The sequence below is a fragment of the Halyomorpha halys genome, unplaced genomic scaffold (genome assembly GCF_000696795.3).
Source record: "Halyomorpha halys isolate HHAL.00 unplaced genomic scaffold, Hhal_1.1 Scaffold540.1, whole genome shotgun sequence".
In the NCBI taxonomy this organism is placed as follows: domain Eukaryota; kingdom Metazoa; phylum Arthropoda; class Insecta; order Hemiptera; family Pentatomidae; genus Halyomorpha; species Halyomorpha halys.
The window spans coordinates 218,270-242,914 of NW_027114507.1; the positions used below are offsets into that span (position 1 = coordinate 218,270).

General features: G+C 29.9%; 4 protein-coding genes across 4 annotated transcripts in view; 2 read left to right on the forward strand and 2 right to left on the reverse strand.

Moving 5' to 3' along the window:
* Nucleotides 1–2,986: 2,986 nt before the first annotated feature.
* LOC106684044 (coiled-coil-helix-coiled-coil-helix domain-containing protein 2) lies at nucleotides 2,987–7,881 on the forward strand. The gene is made up of 4 exons (XM_014425878.3): nucleotides 2,987–3,145; nucleotides 5,295–5,442; nucleotides 6,775–7,015; nucleotides 7,539–7,881. The coding sequence occupies exons 1-4, from the start codon at nucleotides 3,105–3,107 to the stop codon at nucleotides 7,547–7,549; spliced, it is 441 nt and encodes a 146-aa protein (XP_014281364.1). The 5' UTR covers nucleotides 2,987–3,104; the 3' UTR covers nucleotides 7,550–7,881.
* A 1,163-nt stretch (nucleotides 7,882–9,044) lies between these two features.
* Nucleotides 9,045–12,402, reverse strand: mRpS18A (mitochondrial ribosomal protein S18A). Its single transcript, XM_014425877.2, has 4 exons — nucleotides 12,211–12,402; nucleotides 11,974–12,113; nucleotides 11,478–11,601; nucleotides 9,045–9,279 (listed from the first exon to the last, which is right to left on the reverse strand). The coding sequence occupies exons 1-4, from the start codon at nucleotides 12,326–12,328 to the stop codon at nucleotides 9,125–9,127; spliced, it is 537 nt and encodes a 178-aa protein (XP_014281363.1). The 5' UTR covers nucleotides 12,329–12,402; the 3' UTR covers nucleotides 9,045–9,124.
* A 2,425-nt stretch (nucleotides 12,403–14,827) lies between these two features.
* Nucleotides 14,828–15,454, forward strand: Rpb8 (DNA-directed RNA polymerases I, II, and III subunit Rpb8). Its single transcript, XM_014425867.3, has one exon. It carries the CDS (start codon nucleotides 14,916–14,918, stop codon nucleotides 15,369–15,371), a length of 456 nt encoding a protein of 151 aa, XP_014281353.1. The 5' UTR covers nucleotides 14,828–14,915; the 3' UTR covers nucleotides 15,372–15,454.
* Nucleotides 15,455–18,354: 2,900 nt separating this feature from the next.
* Nucleotides 18,355–24,645, reverse strand: part of LOC106684045 (zinc finger X-chromosomal protein) — an 11,138-nt gene continuing 4,847 nt past the window's right edge. Inside the window, exons 4-6 of the mRNA XM_014425880.2 lie at nucleotides 23,644–23,703; nucleotides 21,908–21,976; nucleotides 18,355–20,563 (exon numbers count right to left, since the gene is read on the reverse strand). Coding sequence (XP_014281366.1) covers nucleotides 19,296–20,563; nucleotides 21,908–21,976; nucleotides 23,644–23,703 — 1,397 coding nt within the window. The 3' untranslated portion in view covers nucleotides 18,355–19,295. The remainder of the gene's footprint in view (nucleotides 20,564–21,907; nucleotides 21,977–23,643; nucleotides 23,704–24,645) is intronic.

Consider the following 24,645-nt stretch of genomic DNA (forward strand, 5'->3'; position numbering starts at 1 on the left):
TAACCATCCGGGAGATTCTTTCCGAATTCAACAGACCCAAATTAGCTGAACAATCCGAAGCAGTTCGTATGTTTAAAGAAATTTATTTTAAATTTACAAAAATAAAAGATCTCGCCTCTAAATTTCTAACGTCAAAACGGAATTAAACTCCTCATGATCCAATTATAGAAAATAATTTTTAAAAAAGAATAATTTTATTTACGCAACTAGGAAATCTAGCATCACTGCTATTACGTTAATGGTTCCTCTCACGATAGCATCTTCTTTTTCTTTGAAGTGAAACTTCTTTAGGGACGATAGAGCAAATTGATCCATTTTGCCACAAAGTGAAACCCTTTCTCTTCTCAATAAATAAATTAATACAAAATATTTTATAAATCAAATGGAATAAAAGAGAAATTTTCATCTCCCATTTTATCCCCCAGTGGAGCGGCCCTCCCCGTTCTTTGTACCTCCGGCCAGCGGCTCCTGGGCCAATATTGTAACCCCTTCCTTCAGCGGACCCAACTCAAGCCCTTATAATGCCATGAGGCAAAGGAAGGACACCAATTACGTATGTATATATTTAGATATATATTAATATTGTTGCTATTTAATAAAGGAGGTAAGAAGGGAAAAAAAAGAAGAGGTATTTCATTTTATTTATCTCCATGTAATCGAGAAAATCCTATTTTCTAATTCTGGATTAATAAAATCGTCAACAAATGCATTAGCCTAAAAAAAACAAAATCAATTTCAACGCGCTATATTCTCAGGCATATTATTTATTTTTTGAGTAATTTTTAAGTGAATTGATGTAACTTAATTTAAATAAATTAGTTACAATACCTTTTTATCATCCATAGGGACCCAAATTATTATTTTATTTATAAATTTAAATGAGTGAACTTATTTCTCTCCCTAAGTCACTACTACTTTGATAAGACCTATTTTTGTTTCAATTATCCTTCTTAAAATAAAACTTTTATACGATAGCTAACACTGTATGTCCTATCTTTAATTAATTCTGCAACAATGAGGAGTGAGAAGTGAAAAAGGAGAAATGGGCTAGCTGGGATAATAATTTTATTGCCCATGTAGGGGGGTAATCCCATTGATAGTGTCAATATTTTCCTGATTCCTACTATTTTCAAGAATGACCGTATGAGGAGCTTTCATTCTAAAGGGCAAAGATCCACAAAATAAGGATTTTTTAAAAAATTTAATGAGAATGAACTGAATAGAACCATCTAATCATCTCAAAAAGGACGCAATTCCTTTCTCTTGCAAGGCTCAAGTAAGGTAACAAAAGGGAACAAATCTATTCTCTACAATGTTGTTAATTTCATTTCGTTCAAAAGAGCATATATGCAATCTAGTGTTTTCACTTTAGACGAAAATGTTCCCACAATACCTCCTAAACGACATAAACAGCAGATCATTTAATTCTCTGTTATGAGCCTTGAGAGCTAGTGTACTTCCATCTTCAGTTCTATTGTCAGATAACCTTCTGAGTAACCTTTTTCGATTTTTGTTTCACTAGTTAACGATGTTTCATCAAGTACTGCATGATTTTTCAATTAGCTTCTTATTGAAAGTAATAGACGATTCCTGGGGAAACTGTAATAGGGGTTCCCGGAAAATAAAACGAAGTTGTTTGTAAGAAGTAACCTGACTAAAAATAAACACCAATGCTGGGTTGATGGGTCTCAAAAAAATTGATCGGTCTTATTATAATAATACAAAATACTTGGATGCAGACAGGTCTCAAGCATATTTATGATGCTGAACATATGGGGTAATGTCGGAAGGATATCTTGATACTTGAGTGAGATAGTTGGATTTGTTCTGAACTTGTAAGTTAGGGTTTTGAAAGGTTTTATTAGAGAAAGGTGTTGAGGTGATGGTTGTTAATGGTGTTGGCACAGAATGGTTTGACAATCAGTAACGCTTTATCAAACACCTCATTAGTTAATGCTTTCGTTGGGACAAACCTAATAGTAATACTGTCGTAGGTTATAACCTACCCAATCATTATTATTACTGCTTCAATAAGGTTACAGCTATCGATTTCTTCTCGTTTAAAAGGGGTTTACTGAACCCTCCAAATGATCGTATGATCGTTGTATAAATGCAACTCAGGCTATGTAAATATACTCCTCCTTTTATGTCCGTTTGGATTTATTATTATGCCTTTGTTTTCAATAATTAAATAATGTTTTAGTCAGAGAAAAGTCCAATCGCCCAACATAGACATAAAATGTTAGATTTAATGCCTTTTCGAAGCTGATGTTCCAGATTTTATAAACCTGATAAACAGGATGAGCTTGACTCAGGGAGTCCCATAGGTTTAAATGTTATTCATCATATCAGTCTATTAATAAAAATAAAAATAAAGTAAATAAAATAATGTCAGATGGCCGAAAAGACGAAACCTGCAACTATATCTAATGCCAAGAGTTCTTATCAGTTAAACGTAGTTGAATGGGATTCAAAATGGAGTTGTATGTTTTCAGTCTTCATAGAAATAATTTAAAATAAAATTCTTGGTGATAAGACGAATTAAATTTCGCCATTACCTCTCTGGTTAAGAAAACAAGAGTCCTAAAATACTATTCGAAACAATTATCTTAAAAAAATCTCGCGTAATTCCTAATATTCAGGAACATATATATTCTATAAGTCTTGCTCTGCATTTAAACATTATAATAATAAGTATCTGATTACATGATTCTTGTAATTTTTGGATTTCTTAATAATGTTGTAATTTCTAGCAAATAATAGAACAGCAGCAACATTACCCAATTTAGTTTCAATACAACGGCATAGTGTGTAATCAAAAAATCTAAATTAAAGCGCTTAGTATTTTTAAGAGATAGCAGTAAATGGATTATAAATATTATTGAATTTATAACAATATGCATTATTTCCGCGTTATGCCATTTCTTTATTTTTTAAATAGAACAAAAATATATGATTGTAAAATAAGACAAGTGTGGCAAGCATGATATATGCGTCATTTGCTCGATTATTTTTATCATCTGTTCCTTTATAACCTCGAACGTTCTGGACTTCGTCAGTAAGAAGAAAAATCTAGATTTGACGACTGTTTTAAAAAATCAAAAATGCCACGCCGTGGAAGATCTGCTTCTCCTCCACCTTCAAGGTATGTTCTTATTGAACATCTAGCCTTGTTAAAATCACAGATTCCACATAATGAATGTATTGCAACAATTACATGTGTCTTGCATAAGCTACTAATTTCTTATCTTCATTTTAGTAATATTAAGTTTTCTTATTATCTAATGGCTAAAAAATCACGGATATTTGTTTAGTTTTATCTATTACCTAATGGTTACTGAATATTTTGAACTTTTCATAGTATTTACCCTACTTTATTTTTTTTTTTTTTTAGTAAATTCTATAGGCCGTTAACTTCAATTTCAATTTTATCCATTTAATTTATTCGACTGAATTGTTCAAAACTATATTCTTTAGATACTGCATGTTTTAAAAAAGATAATACTTTGTCAAGCAAAAGATAGTCCTGGTTATTGTAAATTCAATCATGAAGTAATAATATTTTGTGCAGAAATGAAAGAGGCCCTATGATCTCATTCTTGATTGAAAAACTTTTTTCACTCTTCAGATTGTTAAATATTTATGTCTAGTAAAGATATTGATCTTTTTGGGTTTTTTTATGTATTTCCATGGTTGTGAAATCTGTTTATTAGTATTGGGTTTAAAACAGATTCTGTTATAAAAAATTGAAATTTTAATAGTTTCTGTTAATGTTATAATTAGTTTAGCGGTAGTTTCTATATGTCTTTAAAACACTCTATATCTCATTTTATGATAATTACTATAGTCACAAGATAAATTCTGATTTGGTCTTTCATGCATTAGTTGTGGCAGTATGTATAGGATGGAAGAAAAAATATTTTATCTGTACAAATGGTGTCAATTGGTTGTTCCAATGAATATGTCTGACTGCCTAGTTAAGGGTGTAATTGGTCATTCATCAGTTACTGCCAATTTAGAAATAAGTAGAATTGCTAATAATATGATTTTTTAGCAAATGTTTAACATAAATACATTGAGATTATATTTGTTCTATTAATGGATTCCATGAATGAGGGGACCAGTGCAATAAAACCTTCAAATGGTTTGAAGTATAAGTGAAATTGTTCTTACGTATGTAATTTTCAATTAGTAATTAAAATAAATTATCACACGGGTTTGGAATAAATATTAATTTGATTTACTGACCTTGAGAAGCAACCAGCATTAAATACAAGGCTAATGCGAATTTATCAGTTTACAAGTTTCATTCTTCATCTATAAACTTTCAGAAATTCAAGATTTTGAAATTTATAAAAATTTATGTTAAAACTCAGTTTAGATTATTTCCATTATTCTTTTTTGAACAAATTGGTCAATATATCTTTATATTCTTGAAATTAACATCAAAACAAGAATTTTTTTTAGAAATTTAACATTATAATGTTTGAGTGAATTTCTTTTAATCACTTTTACCTGTAAACTGATGATACAGTCAGTCAATTAATTAGTTTCAAACAAAAAAATTATAATAGTTAAATAAATACTGTATATTTAATACAAGCTTTAAAGGTAAACAATGTGATCAGAGCCAAAAGATTTGAAATGTTTACAAACACAAAGTATAAAGATAAACAATAAAAAAAAAAATGTTTCAAAATGGTTAGCAGCACAGCACAATAGGTGCAATAACATAATTTTTAGTTTGTTAAAAGTTGTATTAAATATACAGTGTCTATTTATTGGACTGTTATAATTTGTTTGTTTGTAACTAATTACTTGACTATATCATCAGGTTAGAGGTAAAAGTGATTAAAAGAAATTCTCTTTTAACTCTTACCACTAATCAGATTTTATCAGAAGATCAATTGTCTGTAATTGATCAAGGAAGATGGTCCAAGTGCGATCGATTAAGGAACTTTAGTAGTACAAAAAGATTTTGTCCCGCTTGGAAGGGCTTGTTTTGTACTATTTGAGGTCCATTTTGCCACACCTAAACCATCTTCCTTGATTGTTTATTTTGTGATCTTAAAGCTGGACTCTAATTATTAGTGTTAAAGGAAATAAATTATATTAGAGTTGCTGATGTTTTAGTTATATTTCTATGTTACAATGAATAAAAATTTTGATTACATTGTTATTAGACATGGTTAAGTTGTTTTAATTAATCCATTTTATATAGTTTTCTTTAACTTCTGATTGTAAACGTATTATTCTGTTATAAAAAAAATATGATTTACTTTTTGATTCAATAGGTCAGTTCCCATGAGGACTGCACCAGCGCAACGTGCCCCTGCTCCTGCTCCAGCTCCCGCTCATCCACCAATGGTTGCTCAGGAACAGCCGAGTATGTTTAAACAGATGGCTGCTACGGCTGGTGGAGTTGCTGTTGGTTCAGCTGTTGTAAGTATTAGTTATATGAGGATAAAAATAAGTTTCTGCCATTTTCTATATAAAATTAATTTTAGAAATTAAATAATTTATTGTGAAAGAATGGTGCATTACATTTTAGCCAAACTATTGTCCATCACAAACCATTATCTTTTCCCTTATTTCTTGCAGCATTCGGATACTACACCGAAATAACTCATTTTTTTAGTTTATCCACGAATCATCCTAATTTTTGGTGTCTTCAAATGATGTAAAGCACTGCTCAGACAGATCATGTTCCACCGACCGCAGCTAGTGATAATCGTAGGAGGCAATGTCTGGTGAATACAATGGTTGGAGTAGGACATCCCAATTAAGTAAGGGATATCCAAATAGGCTAAAACTGGCACCATATCGTGTGGATGTGCATCAACACGTAGTAGATTAACTTTGTTATGTGTGAAATGATAATCTTATTGTGTTTGGTAGATATATCCAGTAATAGCTTTGCTCGTTTGAGCAACTCATAATACACGACACCAAGCTGATTCCACCAAATACACTGCATGAGTTTTTTTCCATGAATATTCAGTTTAGCTGTCTTGGTTGAAGCAAGGTCTTGTGTTCTCTATTATTTTCTCTTTTTTGGGTTATCGTAGTGGATTCATCTTTTATCACCAGCGACTATGATGCAAAAAAAAACCTTTTTGTTATGTCTGACAAGCAGCACTTCACTCATGCAAAGTCGGCATTCAACATCTTTGCTTTTTCAATCAATCAAATTTTCTTGTTTTTTTAATCATTCCCTACAATTTTAAATGATGTGAAAATTATCGAGTCACTCTTAATGTAGATGTAAGTTCTTTTTTGCATTTGGGATGAATCTTCCTCCAATAATACTTCCACTTCCGTGTCTTCAAGGTTATATTGTTACCAGATTACCAAACTTATGATATTCTGTTCAATTTCTGCCAATTTTAACAAAATCTCCTACTGGAGCCATCAAATGGGAGAAACTTGTAAAAGAACTCTTAAACAAATTTTTAACACAACCTAGGTAATATAGGAAGAATATATAGTTAATATATTATTCCATTCTTCGCTAATCTGGTAGTTGTATGGACATTCAATGAGCCATACAAATATGTTCAAGCGATCTAAGTTTAACAGTAAAATTTGTAGATATCTAGCTTTCCTTATATTGCACTCTTTATAATTATTTCAGTCATTGTCCGTTGAGTTCAAATCTTTCTGAATCGAAAGGGTGAAATTTTTACAATATTTTACTAGTTAGAAAATAATTGCTAAAACCATTTTTTACTGAAATGTTAAAATTATGAATTTTTGTTTTAAATTTATTTACAGGGTCATGTCGTCGGTCATGGACTTACTAGCATGTTTAGTGGTGGCAGTGGTGGAAGTGATGTTGCACAGCCTGTCGCTGCTGCCCCAGCAGCCCAGCAGTATGCCCCTCAAGGAGCTGCTGAACCAACTGGCCCTTGTGCTTGGGAAATCAAACAGTTCTTGAAATGTGCTGCTGATAATGATGATCTGTCATTGTGTTCTGGTTTTAATGAGGCTATCAGACAGTGCAAGGAATCCAACCGTTAGTTCACTCTTTAATTTTTTCTGTAGTTTTCATAATTTTAAATTAATATTAACGAAACCGATTTTTTAACTAAATTTTAGGAGACTTATGACTCAAATTCATTAATACTTTTAGATCATTAAAAAGATCTTATGTTTTAACAAAATTTATTTAAATTTTCAAGTATAGCTAAAAATTCTATACAAAAAAAAATGTTATTTTAAGTATTGATCCAGAGTTTTTAGTAAAAAAATTGTCTATCTTTTGTCTTTAATTGTTTTGCTTACAATATTTTATGACATTATTATTCTTGTTCAATTAATAATGATCCTTTGTATTTGTGAGATTCAAATATTTTGGGACACTTCTATTATTTTTTGAAGTTTCATTTCAACATTTAAATGTAACTATTTTAATTGACAGTGTCTTTGTCATACCTTTTTCTTGTTTTGTTTTTTTTGTAATCATTATTGTGTTTAATTAAGAATATTTTTTATTTGCACTTTCTTAGGCTTTTAATTATTTTATTTTTATTTTTCAGGTTTGGCATGAGATAAATGAACATCTAGAAACTAATTCCAAATTCCAAGAGATATTAGTTTAAGTAGAAAAAAATTAGAGCTAAATACATGTGCTGGTGTCTCTAATGTATTGTGTCTTTTTAGGCCTTAATAGAGCAGTGTGATGGTCATTCTGTTTTGTTATATACATTATTCCCTGTTATTTCCTTGTTTGTATTTTAAAATACAAATATTTGTTCCTTACTGAGTTAGCTCTTATCTCATAGGTATTACAAATCCGGAAAGGAAAGGCAGTATAATTGTTATTTATTTGTTTTTTGTTTTTTTTCATAACATTTTAATCAATAAATTTTAGTTAATTTATGGATTATTTCAGTTCAGCCTTCTTTCAGTTTATCTTATATATTTACATTTCTTTGGTTTATCTTTTTACATCATGTCTATCAGGATTTAATGAGCTATTAAAAATAATTAACTGAAATCTGAGACTATCATTCACACAATAACTAGCATACTTCAAAATTTTATCACAAAGAACATTTGCTAATGAGGTGCTTTAAAATATTTTGCTCCAATATGAACATCTTGGAAAGAAATATGTAGTTCAAGGTTAAAGAGGTTTCTGCAGTTTAAGAAAGTTTGATAAAATTATATTTATAAAAATTTTTGTTAAATATCCTTGGCAGATTTATTTAAAAAGTATCCTCAATAATGATGTTTGTTTGGTGACTCATTTACGATGTTACACATATAGGTTCATATAAATACCTTATCTCTGTTAAAATTAACAATTAAAACTATTTTGCCAAAATATGTATTAAACTAAAATAGATTGTTGGTTGTTAGTCCTGAATTTACCCACATTAGAAAGAGAGAGAAGAGTAGCAATGTGTTTTTGGTTGAACTACCACTTAGTGAATGATAAAAATCCAGTTATTGGTGACCACTTTATATATATAATGCATATGGTAGTATCATAATAGATACATCATATATAGTACTCCTATAACAAAAAAATCAATGATGTAAGATAATAACTAGCAATCTTGTAACTCACACCATACCTATATAAAATACCCAAGTCTCTTTGTACAAAAATAAAATCATGATTTTAATAATTTTCGACATTCAAACTACCGACTGTGACAGAATTTATATAGAGGAGACACATCTAATTTTTTGACAGCCATCAGTACTGTACAAACCCATTATTTAGGACACTGACATCGACAGGATGGCCACTTTGGTGGCAGACACACAGACTTAGACTTGACTTGTAATTAAATACTAAGTACATTAAATCATATTAAGTACTAATAATTAAATTATTTGAATCAATAAACCTGGTGAGTGAGCCCCATCACCAACTGACTGACACAAAATACAGACTACCCCTTCCCAAATGATCCAAAAGTTCTTCAGCTCTCTCTTAAAATGCATTACCAGAATGCAGAAAAAGAGGCTACTCTCAACGCGTTATCATCATGACAACCACACGCACCCATGGGGCTTAAAAGAAAGAAAAATTAATAATTTTATTATTTTATTCAATATTAAAAATGAAATCTATAGAAAACAGGACTTCATCATCATATAATGAACTAACTTAAACATCTTTTTCAAACCTCATTGTAGGTTTAAATCTATATTCTCTCGGAAGCCTTATTGTGGATTCATCAAAATATGTATTAAACTTTTTCCACTTAGGTCGCATTTTGGGATCTTGCTTGGAATTGGGTGGATTCAATATGGACATTAAACCTGTAAACAGAATTAAGCAATAAAATTAGAATGCAAGAGGTAGTCTGATATATATATTTTTTTGGTAAAACAGTTTTTTCTAGAACAAATTTAACATAATTAAACAAATACATATAATTTAAAGAGAGAATAGTGCACCCAAAATATGGCATATAAATTTAAATGCAATCTTTCTTCAAGAACATATTTTATTTTGAATAAACAATTCATCTAACTTATTTATTAGCAGGCAAAAGTGGAATTAAGGTGTTATATTCCAGAATAAGCCAAATCCATTTTCAAGTTTTTATTTATTCAATTGAGTTTTAGAATCTTATCATAGTGTTGCTCGAACCAGACAATGAATTCATTGTCTTGATAGGTTCTAAAATGGATTTACTATATGTTTGTAAATCGACAATTGTATTTTAAAATTTCTCTCATGGCAAATTTTAAGTACAACTATGTTGACTTAAAAACATTTCATATTTTGTGCACAACATTTAAATAGCTGGTAAGTAGTATATTATAAGGGGGTTGATAAATACTTAGATAATATCTTCTAAATTCAGTTGAGTTATTACTCCAGTCTAAGGAAAAATCTGGCATTTAAGGAGCTCATTAGTAAGAAATCTATATACTGCCAGATTTTTAACTAGATTAGGAAATATGATCGAAAACTAGGTCTCTAAAAAATGTGTCAAAAAAGGCGTAATAGTGAAAGCATTACATATATCTGTACATGAAAAGGATAGACATGGCATTTATTTTGATGAGTGCCATGGAAACTAATTTCTGAAAACATAATCATTATAAAACTTTATGGTACTCAATATGGTATATTGAGTGCTAATAGACATCTGAACCTCTTCTAGTTTCCTAGTTTTTCCAAATGATGAGAAATTAAGATTTTATATATTTATTTTGGAAAGTAACATGGAGTAATTAGGCATAGATATCTATGGCTTATACATTTAAAGGTTAATTAATTGAAAAGCTGTAATTTTTCTGAAAGAGAGAACCTTTAAACTTTTTCGTAAACCTAGTGGAAATATTTGCTCCATAAAGTAGTTAATAATGATTATCTTCAAGGCAGTAACAGTTTCAATATTTTCCGAACAAATTCACACAATGTTTATGTCTTGTTATTTGGAAACTTTTGGTTGTGGAAAGCCATACACCAGATACACAATTAAAGCTCGATAAATGTATCATTAAGTAATTTATCATAAGTATTTTTGTGCGAATAAAAGTTAATATGAAAAATGCCAAAATAAATTCACAAAATAAGGATTTTGGGCAAAATATATCTGGTACCACTACTCAACCAAAAAACAAAATAAGCCCCCCCAATTTTTTAAGATGACCCTTCGTAATTCTACCAGACATGATGTCTTAAAAATATTTCAGGTTATTATAACAAACAAAAAACATTTTTAGGAAACAAATTTACTAATGAATTATAGAAAAAAAAATTAAAATTCAATGCGACAAAAATTTAGGCCACACTGTCTTTATTGTACATTTCCCGATTACTCCAGTAGTTAGATGATACGATTAGAATTCAGTAATGTATTGATCCACCCTTATTCCCTTATATTTACATAAGTTAAATCCATATAATAAATGCACCAATTCTTTTGGAAAAAATTTAAACAACTTTTGTAAGCACTATTGTGGAATATATACATTTTTTTTATATAAGTTTTTAGTTTCCCATTGGAGGTGAACTGTTTCACTTGTGCATAAACAGCTTGAGAAAGTTTTACCCAACAGTTCTCAATAATATTGAAGTCTGGTGATTGGGTAAGCCATGGAAAAACTGAAATATTTTTGGCTTCAAACAAATTTTTTACTCAGTGGACAAGTAGCATTGTCTAGCTGAAAAATAAGCCTCCCTCTTGGCAGTTTCTGCACACCAACACCCACTTTTTTTTTTAAAGAGGTTGGTCCCTGCAATAATCTATTCTGTATAAATAAGTACTGAATTTGAATGAACTTCAGCCATTGAAGTTTGCTTAATGAACTAATACCTCAATTATTTATCCTCATTTTATAATATAGTAAAATATGCATATATACATACAGAAATGAAAATGTCAGCACCCTAGTCTTGGAATTGGATGATTAATTTTTAATTGCATGTTGCAATACTTTATAAAATGTTTTTTTCATATAAAATTGTTACAAAAATGTATGTAATAGAACTGAATTCTCACCAGCTTTTTGAGCCATTGCCACCATATATGTAATCCTTTTATGCTGTGTTTTACAAAGGCCAGTTATTCTACGAGGCAACATACATCCATCAGAACGGACAAATTGAGCAAGCAGAGGCACATCCTGAAATAAGATTTATATATAAACTAATTAGGAATCATTTATGGTAAATAGAATACTTAAATAATAGTAAATAGATAAGGTTCAATACAATATAACTATAAACATACAGAAATAACTAGAGTACTTTTAGAGGATTACTCATACCTTTGGAGTGCAACTTGAACCCAAAACAAAAACATTGAAATCATGTAATAGCATCACCTTTAAGTAAATGTGCAAATTATGTAGAAAATAAAGTGTTTAGTATCACATCATTTTAATCACTGAGTAATGCATCAAGGATACAAGTCAACCCCTTTAATGTATACAAAACTCAAACTTCTATTGTTTATAAATATTCCTTTCAACATATTGGTTAAGCTTGAAACTTACTGTATGCTTAATTTCAACACCAAGACTACAAACAGCACAGCATTCTGTATTCAGAGCTGTTTTTAATAATCGATCCTCCCATGGTGCAGGAACAATATTCCCCTCAATAATAAGCTGGTTATTAATTTTGACTTCTTTAACTAATTAAAACAAATGCATTAATTAAAAATGATACATTCTTATATAGAGCAAAGTTACTATAATTAAAAAATTGTGACTGAAAAGTTAAATATTCACTTTCTTTCAGATGTAGAGACTGGGACAGAAAAATATCTCTTTTGAAAACTAAGGAAGTAGCACAGGTAACAATATTTTTAAAACTATTTGGATTACGAAAACTGTTCAACACGGACATAATTTAATATTTTATTAATCATTCACATCAGTTAACTTTCAAAAGAAAATTCTGTGGCCATTAAACATCAATTCATTAGCGAACACATCTGAATCAGAAAAACAAAGCACAGAGAATCTATTTTTCAAAGAACAGAAGCGGATAACTAAAAGAAGGCTTTAAAAGCCGTAAAGACATTTTGGAATTATATTTTTTTTGTTTATTAATCGGTAATCACTTATTTCTACCACTTTTTTGGGAGAGAACTGTATTTTATTCTTCAATGATTGGTGTGATACCGCAATGAATTATACTGTTTAAAAATTTAATATTTTAACTTTTTAAATCGAAACATCAAAGTTATTTTCACTGATATAATTTAATTTGTTCTTTAATTATGATGCCATTTTTCTAGATTGTTGAGGAGTGACTTCAATTGTAGTTATAACGATGTATCTGTTGTTTTTCGCCGATTTTATATGAAGAAATGATCGGGGTGCGGCCAATAGAATGAAAAATACTAATAAGTGAATCATATTTTATTGTTACTTAGTATGAACTGTAGTTACCTAGTTGTATTATTCACAACACGAAATATTATCTAGTTAAGTTTAATTTAATTGTACAAATGTTGCTGACAGTTTGCATAACTAAAGGTCCGCTAGCTAGACTAATGTAATTTTAATGTTACTCAAACAATTCTGAGGTAATTTTAAGTGACATATCAATGAATGTAAATTGTCGTATGACACACTTATCTTTAAGCAATTGGATACTGATTACTTTTAAATGTCCACAGACTCCTACAAAATGTTAAAACAAATAGAAATAACAATGATGAATCCAGCAAAAGTTTAACACTCTTATTCTGTATGTTCACAAAATTTTATATTCTTGGTGTCGAATTTTTTCTCATAATAAAGCTACACATTAATGCTGATGAACCAAGACATCAGTCTATCAACAGTCTTATATCAATAATTACTTTGGCAGAATCGGTATATTCGAGTAACTCATTAAAAGCATTCTGTAGAAATAAAAGTATATCCTAGTTCATCATATAATTTATCTGAATATAATTACATAGTTATGTAATAACGTGCAGCAATAGATACAAATCCATTTGCTAATTAGGTATGACTAGAAATGGGACAGCAAGAAGAGCTGCAGGCTTATGGCAAGCTATGAAGTATTTTTGTGAATTGTGCTGTAATATAATTTGGGAATTTCGTGTAGGTGTAGAACTTTATCGCTGCTTTTCTTGAATAGTGGCGTCTTCCATGAATAATATTTTTTTTATTTTATGATTGAGATATTATATAGAATCTACCGTAGATTGAGATTAATTTTTAACAACTCCAATAGCTCTGGGACAGTCTATAGGACGAATTCAGTAAAGAAAGTAAAAGCAGTATAGGATACTATCCTTGTAGTAGGTCCAAGTGTAAATCAAATCAAGATTTTTTTTCTTTCTCAGATTCACCACTGTTTAAGCAATGTAGCCATAAAAATTACATTTCAGGTTGGTCAACATGAACTGTACGTGTTTTTCCCTCCCCAAATCCTCTACTCCGCATGCTCCTGACAGTTTGCTAACTTGAACCGGTCCTTGGAACCAACCTAAAATGTAATTTTTATAGATAATATTTCGTGTTGTGAATACTATAACTTTGTTACTACAGTTAATACTAAGTTACAATAAAATATGTTTTACTTATATTTTTCATTCTATTAGCTGTACACCAATCATTTCTTTACATAAAATCTGCGAAAAACAACAGATACATCGTTATTACTATGATTGAAGTCATTTATCAACAATCTAGTAGAATGACATCACAATTGAAGAACAAATTAAATTATATCAGTGAACATAACTTTGATATTTTGATTTAAAAAGTTAAAATATTAAATTTTTAAACAGTATAATTCATTGCGGTATCATGCCAATCATTGAAGAATAAAATACAGTTCTCTCTCAAAAAAGTGGTAGAAATAAGTGATTACCTATTAATAAACAAAATATATGTAATTCCAAAATGTCTTTACGGCTTTTAAAGCCTTCTTTTAATTATCCGCTCCTGTTTTTAGAAAAATAGATTCTCTATGCTTTGTTTTTCTGATTCAGATGTGTTCTTTAATGAATTGATGTTTAATGACCACAGTATTTTGATTTGAAAGTTAACTAATGTGATTTGATTAATAAAAAAATATGTCTGTGTTAAACAGTTTTCGTAATTCAAATAGTTTTAAAAATATTGTTTCCTGTGCTACTTCCTTATTTTTCAAAAGAGACATTTTTCTCTCCCAGTCTCAACATCTGAAAGAAAGTGAATATTTAACTTATCGATCACTATTTTTTAATTGTAATAACTTTGCTCTATATAAGAATGTATAATTTTTAATCAATGCATTTGTTTTAATTAGTAAAAGAAGCCAAAATTAATAACCAGCTTATTATTATGAGAAATATTGTTATAAGGAACGAACAATATCTCCTACCTCTCTGTAATTTACAATGTATCGATAGCCGTTGCTGATCCCAACGTGCAGAAGTCGCTTGAAAGGCCGCCTTTAGTGTGAATTGTTGTTTGGTCTCGTTTTTACCATGGCTGGTGTTTTGTTTGAAGATATTTTTAACGTGAAAGATATTGATCCAAACGGTAAAATGTTTGATCGAGTTAGTCGACTACATTGCGAAAGTGAATCGTTTAAAATGGACTTAATTTTGGATGTCAACACTTGGTTATATCCTATGGAACTGGGAGATAAATTTCGTTTGGTCATAACAACAACACTTTATGAAGATGGTTATTCTGACACTCAAGAATGGGCCCCCATCGAAAACGATGCATCCAGAGCCAACAGTTTCGAATATGTGATGTATGGGAAATTATATAGGATTGAAGGTGAAGACAATATCCGTGAACATTCCAAATCCAAACTTTCTGCCTATGTTTCTTTTGGAGGGTTACTTATGAGGCTTCAGGGTGATCCTAATAATCTGCATGGGTTTGAAGTTGATCAAGACTTGTATTTGCTTATGAAGAAACTTGCTTTCTGAAAGGAATTTTTACTTGTAAGTTTGAACTGTCAATATAATACTGTGTAAATATGTTAATATTATTAAAGATATTGTTTATATGACTCAGTATTTTATTACCTCTTGTTATAAATGACACCTGTATTATTTATTTATACTCATTATTTACTAAAAAAAAAGTGATCTATTGGAACTAAGGAAGTTGTTCTCTGAGGCTTTAGGGCCTAACACCCTGAGATCATATTAAGGAAGTTCTTCACTTAAAATTTGAAGTATGGTTCTTTCAATTTGTAAACTATGAATAAATATGTTTTTTTAATAACATTGTTTCACATTAAGTATGGATAAAATATTAAAAATAAATGAAAATATTTTTGAAAACCAGTGATTAATATTTTTTTTATTGTTACTAAATGCATCATTGTTATAATCTTCAGATAGACTTTTTATAGTTCTTCTTATTGACCACAGTTTCACTAATTTGTGTTATAAGGTTTTTTGGTTCAAGTATTATAAATTGTGTGACCTTTTGATGTTCTAGTGGTGTCATTATTATGTAGGGGTGTAGTTTCATTTTTTATTTGAAGAAACCTTAAAGGAGTTACCTGATGGTCAATAATGCTCATTAATGATACTAATTGATCAGGTTGGTGGCAATCCATCATTTGGTAGATCTCATGGATTGTGTAAAATATTTTTGGAAGATTGCTGATTCACCGTGTGTATCAATAATTGGTATATGGTCCAGGTGTGGTAAAATTAAACTCAAATAGTATAATTATGTACTACTTTTATTTGAGCCAACATTTCAGGGGTGTTTTGATGGGATTCAAAGTCAGAGTGACTTTGTTTATTATATTGACTTTGACTTCCGTCAAAACAGTCCTGACGAAGCCCTGCAAGATGGAGCGAAATGTCTCAAATAAAAATAGTTCATAATTTTACTATTTGAGTTTAATTTGACTTTATGGAAAAAAAGTAAACTTCTCTTTTCAACTGGCAGAGATAAAGTCGGAGAATTGTGTATTCCTGGTTGTATACGTATCACAATATTTACAGATTGATTTGGGAAAACAATTAGTTTTAACAAATTCCTGACAAAACATCTTAAAAACAACTGGATAAATTGTTGGACTGCCGTCAAAATAGCCCTGAAGAAGCCCTGCAACGTGGGGCGGAACGTTGGCTCATTAAAATAGTATAATTCTACTATTTGAGTTTTTTTTTTACCGCACCCGGACCATATTCCTTTCATCTTTACACACGGTCAATCAATAATCTTCCAGAATAAATTGTATGTTTGTACTTAGCCTTAAAAGAAGTTGTAAATTATGTTTGATTATACTTTTTTTTTTTTTATTCAATTTAACAAAAAAATATGACCCCCTGTAGTCTTCAAATGGCCAATTACTATACCTATGATCAATATATCTACCAATATTAATATCTTTTGCAGTTAGTAAATTTACTGTCGAATTTTTTATTTTAATTATTGAAGACTTGGTTAAAAATACATCTAATAAAATCTTAAATCATTTCCTATAACTGAACAGGCTGATATAAATTGTCACACTTTAATCAAATGCTATTTAAGGAAAATAAGAAACATGTAGTAATAATTTCTTTATTAATCTTAGAAATCAAAAGTTTAACTTTATATATTTACAATTAAGATATTTATAAAATCTTACATTAGAACAATAATTACAATGAAATAAATATCACAGGATTATTAGTTAATATCATACAAACAGAAAATTTACTTTGAAGCATAAATTCATATATACATGTATATTTTACACAATTGATGTATTCTCGTTACATTTAAATTGAGACCAACTAAAAGAATATTTGACACTGCTTTTCTAATCAAGATATCTTTGGTTCATTATCATTTCAGAGCATTGTTGATTTTTTTAATCCCTCCCCTAAAATTTGAACTCAAGAAAACTAAGTTTAATAATAATGGTCGTAATTGTTTACTTTAATAAATCTTAACTTATTGTGGTTGGATTTTAGTTATCATGAAAACATCTAAAAAAATTAAATTATTGAGTTATACATGAATATTATTAGAGTAATTCATCAAATATTGATAAAATCATCACACGTGCACACAGAATTTTATGAAAGCAGTCTACTTTTCATTTCATACAAATAAAACTAACAATTTTCATTGTTAAAACCAAATTTAACTGGATTCCTAATTTTCCAATAAAATTTGGTTCATAAAATGAGGTAGACATGATTTTCAATTGGCATATTGTAGTAAAAAAATAGTTTTGTCATATGATAAACAAAGAGAAGAGAAAGTACAAGGTATCTGAGAAGCATTTAAGTAGGTATATTTGTTTGAGCAATTTAGAACCTATCTTATATCACTATTATTATTACAAATAACAAGTAACAATAAGACTATCGAAACTTATTACAAGTAAACAAAGCTTTCCATAAAAAAAAAAGAAAGAAAAACTTAATCCACCCTGATTAATAAGTAGGGAGCCTAGATTGTAGTCTAAAGACAGAAACTCCATGACATTTAATAGTTTTGGCGATGTCTGCTATATAGAAAAATTGAAGTCAAGCGGGATGAAATCTAGCTTGCTGTGCTCAGATTTGTTATTAATATATCGGGAAAATCATATTCATCATATGGCAACAAAGGAAGGCAAGAATGCTTGAGGAATTCGAGTATTAACAGGTTGAAAATGACAAAAAAAAAAATGATAGTCTGCAATTGAATGGTATTAATAGGAAATGACTAGAATAATAATGGCATTTAAGACCAGACTCCATGTCGAAACTTTTGAGGCCTATCAACTAAGTCAATGGTCCAACTCGATACCCAAAAAAACTATGTAAGATGAAATGCATATATGAGAATGAATCTTAAAAGAATGATTTTATTTTTTCTTAAAAATAGAAAGCAACATTTATTTGCCAAACCAGATTAATCATATATTTTTCAATGCAATCATTTACACCCAAGCATTTTTGCAGACAAGGTTTCATCTTTCCCATAGCTGTACCAAATTCCCTCCTAACCCATCCAGAAGGCGATGGCCCCTTCCTTAACTTTGTTTTGTCTGTATGCATTGGTGGTCTTCTGCTCCATTCTTCTTCATGAATGGCCGTATGGCTGCCTATGAACTCGCATCATTAATGGAGTTTTTCAAACATACATTTACATCAATGGTCAATCATTGGATATGTGTGGAACTCCTAACATGATTGAGAACAAATAGCACGAATTTCACTTTGGAGGTAGTTGCAATTAAAACCTTCCTTACAAGCGATTTTCTTTTTCTTTCCGGCTTATGGGTTTCGGCAACAGTGAAATAAAATTTGTTTCTATGTAATACATTGTTTTCAAGATATAAGTGAAAAACGGAAAAAAGTGATATTTTTACCCTCTCTATCCATGTTATGGAAAGGGTATGCGCAGTAACTTTTGGTAAGTTATCTCCATTGTACCCTAAACAAATTCCCAAAGTCAAATGCTTGCCCCTTTTTTAAGTCCTTATTGGGCATTCATTGACTGGACTAACTTATGCAACCTAGGAAGCATTTGCATACTTTACTCATGGGAACACTCCCTCCAACTACTAATCCTGGTACATATGCTCCTCCAGCAGCATTCACCCTTGTTGCAACTCCTCTACTTCTTTTGGCAAGCAGTTCTTACCAATAATGATAAATGTGGGCCCACCACCTCTCTTCAGCTTCATGTATATCCCATAAAGAAGGTATAAGTCACCTCCAGTGGTCCAAATCAAGGAAAATCAGTTTCATATAAATTTGCAATCTATCGAAGTAATTTACCACCTTAAATGAATATAATACTTTGCATCTTAAATAGGATGAACTTTTTGAAATTTCACCAATTTTATAGTTAGCATAGTAATTAAATATTCAAAATACTATATCCCATCAGTCTTTAATTAATTAATGATTAGTCATCATCTCATTATGTTTTGATTTAATATGACGCTTTAAATTCCCAGGTTGGCTAACCCTAAATTCACAATAGGGACACTGGTAAGATTGTTCGTTAGTATGCTTTGACATAATATGATGTTTTAATGGTCCTGGCCAACTGGAATTAAACTCACATTGTGGACATTGATAAGGTTTTTTATCAGTATGCCTTGCGACTATATGGTGTTTTAAATGAACAGATTGACTTGATTTATAATCACAATATTGGCATTTATATGGTTTTTCTTTAGTATGCTTGGCCATAATGTGACGCCGCAAAGCACCAGCTTCAACACTTCTAAATTCGCAATGAGGGCATTGATTAGGTTTTTCATTAGTATGCTTTGCCATTATATGTGATTTTAAAGTACTCGAATGAGTTGAACTGTAATCGCAATAACTACATACATAAGGTTTATAATACTCATGCTTACCTTGTGTATGTCGTTTCAGAGTATAAGGGTCATTAGTCTTGAATTCACAATGCAAACACTGAAATGGTCTTTCTAGCGAATGCTTACTCCGGATATGAAATTTAAGTCTAGAATTGATAACCGTTCCATAGGTACAAAAAGGACACTTAAAAGGTTTTTCCTTTGTATGTTTTGACATAATGTGCCATTGGAGTGCGGTAGATCTACAAGTCTTATAATCACAATAGGAGCATTGAAAGGACTTTTCAGTGTGCAATGCAATGACATGTTGTTTCAAATGACCAGAAGTTCCAAATGTTTTTCCACAATATTGGCAAGGAAAATATTTTTTAGTTTTATGGTTATTTTTTACATGTATCTTTAATTCTCTGTTGGTCCCGACACTGAAACTGCAGTATGAACATTGGAAATAGTTCTTATCACTGTGCTTGACAGAAATGTGATGCCTCAATGGATGGACTGAGCTTGACCTATACTCACAGTGTGGGCATGAGTATGGTTTTTCTTTTGTATGGATCGCTAATATATGGATTTTTAGGTTACCAATTTGAGAACATATTTTTTTGCAGTAGGGGCACTGGTATGCCTTTTTACCATTATTTTTGTCATATAAGGCAACTTTATGAAGAGTTGATATTGAAATAGCCCCTTTGTTTTTATTATAATCAATGTTTGCTTCATAACATACATTTTCATTATTTAATTCTGGGATATGCAATGCTTCAATATGGTCTCTTAAGATAGAAATACTACTATAAATTCTTCCACAGTGAAAGCAGGTATAGTTGCCATCAACAGAGCCTATAACACAAATAAAAAGTTAAAACAGCGTTATTAGTATAATAACATATTTTAATGTAATTAGTGTAAAAACTGTTTTTGTTAACTTGTTATTCTCAAATCTTGATAGATAATCTTCCTCTTTCTGAACAAGTAAGAAATCAAAATTGAAGAACTGCAGTTTATGAACCTTTTTCACTAAATAAAAAAAGAAAACTTAACTGGATTGGCTTCATTAATTTTAAAATTTTGACCAAAAAAAGCAAGCTTTATTCAATTAAAATAAAAATATTAAATATATAGTAAACTGAGAAAAAATTTAACACCAATCCATGGGCGTGTTCTCATCATACCTCGTCATAGTTTAACTTGAAATTTTTAAAACTAAAAAACTTGACACCAAGATATATTTTATATTATTTTGAATATAAATTTCATGTAGAAGACGTTCAGGATGCCTTGAGAAATATTTTGGTTCTCTAGATTCTGACTCATTAAATACATTCATTGTGTTAGATTTAGGCTGCCGAATTTTTACAGGACTTTTTTTTTAATTTATATATATTATGGGTTGTCTAATTTTTTAATCCCCCCTTGGTTCTGAACTTCATGAAGCATCAGAGAATTTTCTTATATTATATTACTGAATTTTGAATTCATTTTACCAATACACAAACCGAACTGTCTTTTTAGGGATTAAACTTGGTTTTGAAAATATATAGGTTTGTTAACTGGGAAGGTTAAATGTTTTTATATTTAACCTTACAACTAATAATTAAAAACTGCGATTGTACTACATATATCGGGCCCAGAAGTTTTACACCTGGAATAAGGATGGTTAATGGTAATAAGAATAGAAAGATGATTATTATTTTATTATTGGATGCTATTTCTAGCTAACCATTTCATTCTTATTTATTGTGATTTAACACTCACAATAAGCTGTCTTATAATTTAAAAAAAAAAACCTTGAAAGTGCCTATGGCAGACTTAAAATGTTACACTGATAAAAAATAATGGTCTTTCTTACTGTCATTAAATTTTATTACTCCGAAGTATGTATACAATAAACAGCTTATGAGTATACATATACGTAATATGGAAGTAAGGAAAACTGGAGGTTGTATTGATGATATATCTTGGAAATGTTTGTAACAAATGAAACTGAACATTTTGAAACTTATGATTTTGTAATTTAGGTAATTACTATCTGTATTGTTATTGTAATTAATTATGTTTGTGGAGATACTATTTTCAGCAATCTCTTTTCTATGGATTTTCTGCAATAACTAAAACCATCCTTCGGAAAAGGTCTCCATCTTCCCCATTCGTTTTCCTATATAAAGTAATGAATGATAACTTTACCTTCTAAAATTTCTGCTTCTAATATATTTATAGCCTCTTGTTTGATCCAAAACTGCTCGCCCTCATCATCTGTAAGGATAGAAAAAAAAATAGAATCTAAAATAAACATAAACAAACAGGTAACAAATAACAATCTGATTAACCAATTTGAATAAAAATCTAAGTATGAATTTTGTTTTCATAAGATAAGATTCATGTAGTTTGTTTTTCCAAGTATTGGCCATATAAATCATATTCTATATGCACTCAATCATATATTAAAAAACAAACAAGACATATCAATCATTTTAATATTGTTTTTCAATCATTGTTTACAAATAAATTTCCTCTGTTTAATTCTCATCATTCTACACTGAATATCATCTTTATTAGTACAAGTAAAACTATAATTATTGTCATTCACATTAGATATTTAGAGTGAAAATTTTATATTGATATTAATTAAACTAACTAATTACAATATAAGTAACACGGAACTGGTCAAATCAACAATATTAAAAAATTATCTTCATTAATTTGGCCAGATTGTCATATTCCTGAGCCAACCACATTTTTCACATTCAGCCTTCGGGCAAATTTTCTCTCAAGCAACTGTAATAATAACAAATAAGGGAAATCTGTTTTTCAATCTATCAAATATATTTACACATAGATATGTATTTATTTATTATATATTTTAGATAAATGACTTTGTTTATTCTTTTTTTTAATTTATTTATTTAATACCAGATTGGTCTGACCTTACACGGTTAATGTAAGAGGTACATGACTTTATTTAGTATTGTCTTAGTTAGTTTAATTATCACTAAAAGAGCTCAACTACGTTGATATTTTTATAAATTGAATGTTCTACATCCACAGTGTTTGAAAAATTACATTTACTAATAAAAAATCACATAGATTTACCACTAATTTAATTCACAGTATAATTAAAATTGATCTCTGGTGAAAATTATCAGCCCTCAATATAAAAAAAATATTTATAAATTATCATATGCAAACTAATCTTCCCTAAAATATTTACATTTACTTATATTAATAAAAAAACATATATAAACAATTATATGACAAACTCCATGGAAAAATATGATGCAGAAGCTAAAGCAAGGTGGATGAATAAAATGCTTTTAAATAATCATAAAATCAGATAAATTTGATATTTGCTTCAAATTAGCAAACTAAGAAAGTTCTGTTTTATCTTTATTTTATGAGATTCAAATCGAAATCAGCGTCTTTAAACATGTAAAATTTAGAAACGATTAAATGGATCATTCTAAATTCACTTTCTTATGGTGAGAACTTTCATTATGACAATGTATAGTGTATTAATGGGGGTGCAGGTAGCCGCAGGGTAAGGCCTATGACTACTAACTCCTAGGACCCGAGTTCGAATCCGGCTGGGCAGAAAATGGTTTTCTGTTACACTGCAGCCATGAGTCAACTCTTGTGGGTTCTCGAGCCCTCCTGGGTTCCACCCGGCCTCCTAAATTGGGTATCCTTCATTTGGTAAAAATCTGGCAGTTGAGCATGATTCTGACCAAATCACCTCCTTGGACAACTGTTGGTCTAGAAACAGTACTCCCTTACAAAGTACTGCACCCCTGACTCTTCATGGGTTGTAGCGGTACAGATTTAATTTAATTTTAATTAATAGTGTATTAATACAACCAATATTTTACTTAATAAATATCTTGCTGAATATATAATATACTTTCTTTTTTTTTTTTTTATCCTACCTTCATTATTTTCTTCTGCGTCCTGAGAATTGCACTGTCCCATCCAACTTTCATCAAGAGCTGTTGTAGCGTTGAAAAAAACAAAAAAAACAATGTAAACTTAAGAAATAAAGAACAAATAATACTATTTCAAATAACATCATTCCTAATAAAATATACATTCATAAAAAATTGCAAAAATATGATTATTTTTTAAAATCATTGGAGATCAGATACAGTGAAAATACCTAAGTATTATGTACATATATTCAAACTGTTTTCAAATTTCAGGTGCTATTTAAATATTACTTGATTTGACTATCTTCCAGTTTAAAGAAAAATTTTTAAAGCCATGAAGGACTGTCGCTCGTATTAGTTATGTGGGAATGGCCGGGAAGGATTGCCTTTTTTTTTGTGCTTTGATCTCTGCTTTTTTGAGATTATGACATGTTGTACATCAACCAGCATACTCGCTATAAGTGTCTGTTTAAAAGATGAAATAAGTAAGGCTACCACGTATTTTAATATAATTACGTGTTGCAACATCTCTTTTACAGTTGATTACAGGGTAACATATTTAGAGGTATTGCAGACAAAAATTAAATCCTATTAGTGCTATTATTTAATTTAATTTATTATTGCCTAAATTAAAACATAAGGCATTTTTAACAAAGTTTGCAACAAAGTAATATAAGCGAGGCAGTAGATTTTCAACTAATCATTAACTAATTTGCTTAAAGAAGAACAAGTTAATGTAAATTTAAATAAATTTAACTGACATTAATAATTTATCCATATTTAAAGACAAAAACTCAAGTTAAATTCAGTATATTTATAAAAAGCTGATTTTATGATTTTTACCTATGATATGCTTATAATGAAATGTTGGAGCATGGATTGTTTGTTTATTGGCGCAACTGACTGTGAAGGTCCAAGGCCTCGCACGATGTACTTAGGAAATACATAGTGGGTTTCTTGACGTGGTTTTCATAAGGTGGGTCCGTCACTCCCATGCCTATTTTT

Coding starts and splice junctions, on each gene's coding strand:
- mRpS18A (XM_014425877.2), bottom strand. CDS start 12,328: ATGTCCGTGTTGAACAGTTTTCGTAATCCAAATAGTTTTAAAAATATT. Junction 12,114..12,210: donor GTCTCTACATCTGAAAGAAA/GTGAATATTTAA, acceptor TGTTTTAATTAG/TTAAAGAAGTCAAAATTAAT. Junction 11,602..11,973: donor GTGTTGAAATTAAGCATACA/GTAAGTTTCAAG, acceptor ATCTTATTTCAG/GATGTGCCTCTGCTTGCTCA.
- LOC106684044 (XM_014425878.3), top strand. CDS start 3,105: ATGCCACGCCGTGGAAGATCTGCTTCTCCTCCACCTTCAAG. Junction 3,146..5,294: donor GCTTCTCCTCCACCTTCAAG/GTATGTTCTTAT, acceptor TTGATTCAATAG/GTCAGTTCCCATGAGGACTG. Junction 5,443..6,774: donor TTGCTGTTGGTTCAGCTGTT/GTAAGTATTAGT, acceptor ATTTATTTACAG/GGTCATGTCGTCGGTCATGG.
- Rpb8 (XM_014425867.3), top strand. CDS start 14,916: ATGGCTGGTGTTTTGTTTGAAGATATTTTTAACGTGAAAGATATTGAT.